Raw genomic sequence first — 7,890 nt, 5'->3', positions numbered from 1 at the left:
GACACACAGGCTCAGTAGCTGTGGCTCACGGGCCCAGCTGCTCCGTGGCATGTGGGATCCTCCCAGACCAGGGCTCGAACCCGTGTCCCCTGCACTAGCAGGCAGACTCCCAACCACCGCGTCACCAGGGAAGCCCTCCCTTTTTGTCTTGACCGTCCAGTTTCCATCAGACCCTCAGCGAGAAACAAAAATAATTCATGGTGCAAACTTGGAAGCAGCAGCTCACCTGGTAACAAATAAGTCCCTTTGTACTTAAGAGGCCCCACCAAGTGCTGACTGCACTGAAGTCTCAGGAAGCCGAGTGGGGGGCGGGGGTTGGGGGAGCTAACCACCCCTCCCCTACACAGGGTACTGGTTTTCGGTGCATGCGTAGACGGTGCTTGGCTGGATTCTCCTCTGGATCTGCTCAGGCACTTTGGGGAGGATCTGGAAGGTCTGGGGCAGCAGCTCCAGACAGGCCTTGCAGAACTTCTTGATTCGCCAGCAGTAGACGATGGGGTTGAAGACAGACTTGAGGTAGCTGAGCTCTAGGACGCAGAAGCTGGTGGTGTAGAACGAGAGTCTGCAGTAGAACCTCCGGCTGAACACGGACAGCAGGCTATAGACGGAGTGCAGCAGCCAGCACAGCGAGAAGCCCACGAAGAGGATCAGGATGGTGGTGAAGGCCTTGGTTTTGAAGCTCAGGTCCAGGCTGACCTGCTGCTGCTGCTGGAGCCGCCGTAGGCTGGTGCGGGTCGGCAGCTGCAGGTCCAGGCTGTCGGACTGGTTGTGCATGCACACGGCGTTCTTGCGCACCGTGTGCAGTATGCCCAGGTAGGAGCTGAGCATCACGGCGAAGGTCGTGAAGAAGGCGGCCCCCACCAGAGTCAGCACTTTGGCGTGGCCGGCCAGGAACTCGGTGTAGCCCAGCATGCATTGTGGGGCCCACGCCGGCACCTCCACCAGCGGCCAGCCGCCCAGCAATGGGGCTGAAACACAGAAGTACAGCGCCCAGGACACGGCGGTGATCACCTTGGCCCTGCGGGGGTTCAGCCTTTCCTGGTGCTGGATGATGATGAGGAAGCGGTCCATGCTGATGATGAGTAGGATGACCACGCCCTCCAGGATGAAGAACCAGTAGAGCGCGGCCGAGAGACTGCAGAAGGAGTCCCCGAAGTGCCAGCGGACGGTGATGAGGGTTACGACGGTGAAGGGCATGAAGCACAAGGACAGTATGATGTCCGAGAAGGCTAGCGTGGCCAGCAGCAGGGTGATGGCAGAGCGCATGGTCGGCCTCTGGTACACGATGATGCAGACCACGGCATTGCTGAGGAACCCCACCAAGATCATCAGCATCATGAGGACCGCCAGGGACATCCTGAGGGGCGCAGGTGTTGGGGGTGCCCGGGAGTCTGCCACGTGGCTCCCGTTGGGCAGCAGGTATTCCTAGGTCTCGATGGACGAGCGGTTACAAGCCATTATGGAGGAAATCCTGGAGCTGGGTCAGAAAGGAGAGGAAGGGGCCTCAGTGCTTCAGGGGCTGCCGCGTTCTGTCTGCTGGCTGCATCTTCCTCCCGGTTGTCTTGGATCTGGAGGGTGCTTCAAGGGCTGGAAGGAGTCTCCCTCTTTGGGAGCAACTGGCTGGGATTTGCGATTCATCAATCACAGTCTCATCATCTCCGTGACAACCTACTGTGTCCGTAGCTTTCTACTTGGACACTCTCACTGGCCTGTTGCAAAGAAGCACGAAAGAGAAGGGGGTTAGACCTTCCAAGCATGGGTTGAATAGAGCAGTTTTTACCTTTTACAGGTATTTTAAACATCAGAGTGGAGCTGACTCACTTATTTACCACGTGGGAAAAGGCTTGGTCTTCACAAATACGACAAGCCTTGTTATGTAACCCAGGAAACCTGATCAGACCTATCTTGTGGGGAACCAGAATTTGTAATCAACATTTCCATAATCAGCATGTATTTTATAACTTGAATTATAAACAGCCTGATCCAGTGAAGCTTTGGACGAGGCAACCCCCAGTAGAGAGCCAGCTCCATGAGGGCAGGGTTTTGTCTGTGTGCTTTGCTGTGTCCCCAGCAGAGAAGATGTTCAACAGAAATTTTGTTGATGGAATAAATGGTAGTTGACGCCGCTGCTATTTGTTTAAGTGTGGAGTCACATGCAGTTTTTAGAAATAATCCAGCAAGATCCCATGTACCCTTCCCCCAATTTTCCCTAATGGTAACACTTTGGGTAACGGTAGTGCTGCTAGAATGTTACTTTTGGAAACACTGATGAAAAGGAGGACACTATCCCCCCAGATAAACCCTTTTAAAGGATGCTGCTGGGACCTCCCTGGTGGCACAGTGGGTAAGAATCCACCTGCCAATACAGGGGACATGGGTTCGAGCCCTGGTCTGGGAAGATCCCACATGCTGCAGAGAAACTAAGCCCGTGTGCCACAACTACTGAGTCCACGTGCCACAGCTACTGAAGCCCGCATGCCTAGAGCCCATGATCTGCAACAAGAGAAGCCACCACAATGAGAAGACTGCACACCGCAATGAAGAGTAGTCCCTGTTCACTGCAACTAGAGAAGAGACTGCGCACAGCAAGGAAGACCAACACAGCCAAAAAGAAAAAAGAAAAAAAGAAAATTGCCTTGTCAGCACCAGTGTCCTCATGGTAGAACAAGTTTCCAAAAATGGCTGCCACTAGTGTTTATGTTTCCAGTGGGAGTCCTAGTAGCTTCTTGCCTCTCCAAGTCGTTCTCCAAGGTCAACTAATGGATCTGACACAGACTCCTTTCAAATTATTTCCTCTGTGCTGGAATTCAGAGCATGTGAGATTTTGTGCATGCCTTTTAAAAGCAGAGTGTCTGTGTCATATAGGCCTCTGTCTCTCCCATATGTAAGCCCCACTGTCTTTTAAAGCCAAGTGTTCTAGGGCCTCTTCTTCCCTGTGCAGGACCCCTGGATTGGGAAGCCTGACGTGGGGTTGAGACTCACCACTCCTTGTGAAGAACCTCTGCAATTGTGATTCCTCTCATTTGAGCATTGCCTATCCAGGGGTGTGGGTCTGCCTCTCCCACACTTCTTGCTGTGGTTCCTCCTTTATATCTTTGGTTGTGGAAAATCTTTTCTGCTAGTCTTCAGCTTGTTCTCATGGATAGTTGTTTTGTAAATACTTCTAATTTTGGTGTGCTTGCAGGAAAAGGTGAACTCAGGGTCTTCCAGTTTGGCATCTTGGGCACCATCTGAAGGAATTCTTGGGTATTTCTCACCACCACACCAATAATCCACCTCTGTTCTTTTATTCTGAAATTGTTTTAAGTACTCATTCCTTCTTCCCGTGTAATAAGAATAACATGCATTTAAATTGTGGATTTAAATTATGCCAAGCACTATGTGAAATGCTTTCCATGTATTTTTCTCAAATAATCCTCACAACAATATGAGGATTAATTGGAAATTTGATCAAATTTTTTTTCAGGAATCACCCTAGTTTGTAGTCTCTTGACCTTGCAAATTCTCCTTTACTTTTTTCTTCAGTGCCATCTAAAACACGTCTCATTGAATAAAGAGAGGGCATTGTTCCCTTGGAGTTAACAATCAACGTCTTTTTCAAGAGATTAATCTCATCATCATTAAGATAATATCTGCTGGACTAACCTTCTAGCTTGCCTTACTGGCCTAAGATAGGTCCAATTTTGAAACAGGTACACAAATTATCCCAGAGTATAAATGAGTATCCATCAAATATAAAAATTTGAGTATGTATTCAAGAACAAGTGCTTCATGAATTGAAATTTGCTCTTGACCTACATTTCTGGGCTGTAGATATATTTTGAGCTTATTGAACATGCATTTGGCCATGGGTTTGAATTCAATAAAAGTCTGATTTCTAGTATTCCTATTATTTGAGCCTTTACTTTTCACTTACAAGACTTGGCCAAACATAAAAATCTACAAGCCAAGCGTTTGTTTACCTCACTGAGATGCAGCATCCATTGTAAGAAGGGAACATTTTCTTTCACTTGGATTTTCAGTTGCGTGAAAAAATAAGACAATACAATATCATTTTTTTTCTATAAAAATTGAGAAAAATCAAATGCATAGATATGTTCAACTTTAGAAAAGTAGGTATTTGATAAAAGATAACAATTGGTGTATTACCCTCACACACACACACAAACATAATTTAACTCTATATACATACTACATTTACTTTTCCATTCCTATTTATTTCATATAGATCACACATTTTGTAAACTAGCATGGGTCATACCAAATGACTCACTTTTTCTATTGCCCTATACATTTTCTGTAAGAAGCATCTAACTGTGATGTTGCTTATTTAATAATTTGAAATTCAATATTGGCAAAGCCAAGAATTTATACTGATAAATCAATTTCTCTGAGGGGTGTCGAGTTGGGCTCTTGCTTTCTGTTCCTGGAAGGAAACATTTAAGTACTGACAACTGTTACTTTAAACCCACCTTGGTATTACAGGGGCTTGAGTCTAACCTCCCTTTAAATGCATACAAGTTTTCAGAGAATTCAACCTAAGCATTCAAAAGGAGAGGAAAACTGGCTAAACTTTGTTCCATTTTCCTTCAGATAACGGATAGAAGAATGTGAAAGAGAAGCCATTTAGTCTTAAGTACACATTCTATGGTATTTTCAAGGATGCAACAGTCCATAGTTCTTGGGCAAAAAATCTTAAATCTCAAGGGAAGTAAAACACTGACTTGTGAAGAGTTAGGAATTATATACACTAAAACCAAAACTTTTATTATTTATCTAGAAAGAAAGTTGACAAATACTGTAATATAATACATGATCTTACAGATTTTGAAATTTTTAAATGTGGCATTGCTATTAAATAAATCATGTGGAAAACAACTATATTGACAATGATAGCAAAAAATTGGATTTTGTACATCCCGCTGACAGTTGATAGCATGACTGAATTGATCAAAATCTATTAATTATTTCTTTCCACCTTCCAAATCTCTCCTTGCTTAAAACTGATGAAATCACAACATCATTAATCCAAATAAGTGATTATAATTATCAAATTAATTATTCCTATACTATTAAGTTCTGGTTATTTTGATCAGTTTAAGTACTATGATATGAAGGCTATTTCTGAATACTAAACATATATTTAGCTGCTTTTACTTTGATTTCTGGTAAAGCTTTGCATATTTGAGAATAATAATGACAGATTACATTTGAATTTGAACCCAACACAGATTTTATTGTTTCTGTATTTCAGATAGTCAAGAATCAATTACCTTGACAATAGTGCTTATTTGATATGCATAAAAGTTTTTGTAAGATTAGACAAGGAATGTTCCTTTTTCTTCTATTATTATTATTATTATTACTACTACTACTTAGGACTGGCTCGCCTCACCTATATAGAGAGTAAAGGAATAGTTTATTATAAGACCATCTGGTGTCAATATGAATGAATTGAAATTAACAGATAGATAACCCTCTTCATTTTTAAAGAAAAGTGTTATTTCTCAAGTGTTAGTGTGATTATATTTTCTGTCTTCCAAGACTTCACAAAATGAATTGCTGCTGAAATTTCTATGACATCTGTCCTTTTCTTAAGAAGAAGAAGCCTATATCAGTCAGGGCAGCTGATTTGGTTGCATCTCATTTCCACCACGGAGAGGGGGAAGCTTTTTACTGAGACATTGTGCTGTGCTACGTATAACAAAACTCTTTGAGAGAGTTGCCTATACCCCATTTCTTCTTCCTTTCACTTTTGAACCCACTTCAATCAGGTTTTCATGCCCATTCTTCTATTGCTATTCTCAAAGTAACAAATAACTTGCACATTGCTAAATACAATAACCAATTCCCCGTCCTCAGTGTATTTGATCAACAGTGTGTTAATCAATCTAATTCTTCTTAAAAATTTTTCTTTTATATTGGAGTATAGTTAACTAACAATATTGTGTTAGTTTCAGGTGTACAGCAAAGTGATTCAGTTATACATATACATGTACATATTCTTTTTCAAATTATTTTTACATGTAGGTTATTACAGAGTATTTAGCAGAGTTCCCTGTGCTATACAGTGGGTCCTTCCTGGTTATCTATTTTAAATACAGCAGTGTGTACATGTCAGTCCCAAACTCCCAATCTATCCCTCTCCCCTACATTTCCACTCTGGTAACCATAATTTCATCCTCTAAGTCTGTGAGTCTGTTTGTTTTGTAAATCAGTTCACTTGTATCATGATTTTTAGATTTCACATATAAGTGATATCATACAATATTTGTCTTTCTGTGTCTGACTTACTTCACTTAGTATGATAATATCCATGTCCATTCATGTTGCTGCAAATGGCATTATTTTATTCTTTTTAATGGCTGAGTAATATTCCATTGTATACAGGTACCACATGTTTATCCATTCCTGTCGATAGACATTTAGGTTGCTTCCATGTCTTGGCTATTACAAACAGCACTGAAATGAACATTGCTGTGTGTGTATACTTTTGAACCATGTTTTTCTTGAAATATATGTCCAGGAGTGGAATTGCTGGATCATATGCTAGCTCTATTATTAGTTTCTTAAGGAATCTCCATACTGTTTTCCATAGTGGCTGTACCCATTTAATACCTTCCCACCAACAGTGTGGGAGGCTTCCCTTTTCTCCACACCCTGGCCAGAATTTACTGTTTGTAGATATTTGGTGATGGCCATTCTGACTGGTGTGCGGTGATATCTCATTGAAGTTTTGATTTGCATTTCTCTAATAATTAACAGTGTTGAGCATCTTTTCACTTTCTTCTTGGTCATCTGTATGTCTTCTTTGGAGAAATGTCTATTTAGGTCTTTTGCCCATTTATTGATTGTGTTGCTTGTTTTTGTAATATTAAGTCACATGAGCTGTTTGTAAATTTTTGATATTAATCTCTTGTCTGTTGCTTCATTTGCAAATATTTTCTCCCATTCTGTGGGTTGTCTTTCATTTTATTTATGGTTTCCTTTGCTGTGCAAAAGTTTTTGAGTTTAATTAGGTGCAACTTGTTTACTTTTGTTTTTATTTCCATTACTCTAGGACGTGGATATAAAAGATCTTATTTTGATTTATGTCAGATAGCGTTATGCCTATGTTTTCCACTGAGAGTTTTATAGTATCTGGTCTTACATTTAGGTCTTTAATCCATTTTGAGTTTATTTTTGTGTATGGTATTAAAGAATGTTCTAATTTCATTTCTTACATGGAGATGTCCACTTTTGCTAGCTCTGTTTACTGAAAAGACTGTCTTTCCTCCATTGTCTTGCCTCCTTTGTTGTAGATTAATTGACTTTAGGCACCTGGGTTTATTTTTGGGCATTCTATCCTGTTCCATTGACCTATATTTCTGTTTTTGTGCCAGTACCATAGTGTTTTGATTACTGTAGCTTTGTAGTACAGTCTGAAGTTAAGGAGCCTGATTCCTCCAGCTTCGTTTTTCTTTCTTAGGATTGCTTTAGATATTCAGGGTCTTTTGTGTCATCATACAAATTTTAATATTTTTTGTTCTAGTTCTGAGAAATATGCCATTGGTAATTTGATAGATATTGCATTGAATCTGTAGATTGCCTTGGGTTGTATAGTCATTTTGACAATATTGATTCTGTCAACCTAAGAAAATGGCATATCCATCTGTTTTTGTCGTCTTCAATTTTTTTCATTAGCATATTATAGTTTTTGGAGTACAGGTCTTTTGTCCCATTGATAGGTTTATTCCAAAGTATTTTATTCTTTTTATGAGATGGTAAATGGGATTGTTTCTTTAATTTCTCTTTCTGATCTTAGCTGTATGTTTGCCATATATGGCCTTTATTATGTTGAAGTATGTTCCCTCTATGCCCACTTTCTTGAGAGCTATTATCATAAATGGG

At 41.1% G+C, this 7,890-nt stretch overlaps 1 protein-coding gene across 1 annotated transcript; it reads right to left on the bottom strand.

The window, feature by feature from the left end:
* Nucleotides 1–339: 339 nt before the first annotated feature.
* On the bottom strand, nt 340–1,458 carry LOC103016482 (probable G-protein coupled receptor 45). The gene is given in 1 exon segment (XM_057553938.1): nt 340–1,458. A coding segment is annotated over 1 exon segment (1,119 nt).
* Between the last annotated feature and the right edge of the window lie 6,432 nt (nt 1,459–7,890).

This window comes from Balaenoptera acutorostrata, chromosome 9 (genome assembly GCF_949987535.1).
Source record: "Balaenoptera acutorostrata chromosome 9, mBalAcu1.1, whole genome shotgun sequence".
Classification (NCBI taxonomy): domain Eukaryota; kingdom Metazoa; phylum Chordata; class Mammalia; order Artiodactyla; family Balaenopteridae; genus Balaenoptera; species Balaenoptera acutorostrata.
The sequence above is the reverse complement of the archived record's forward strand: the minus strand, read 5'-3'. Positions and strand labels throughout refer to the sequence as shown.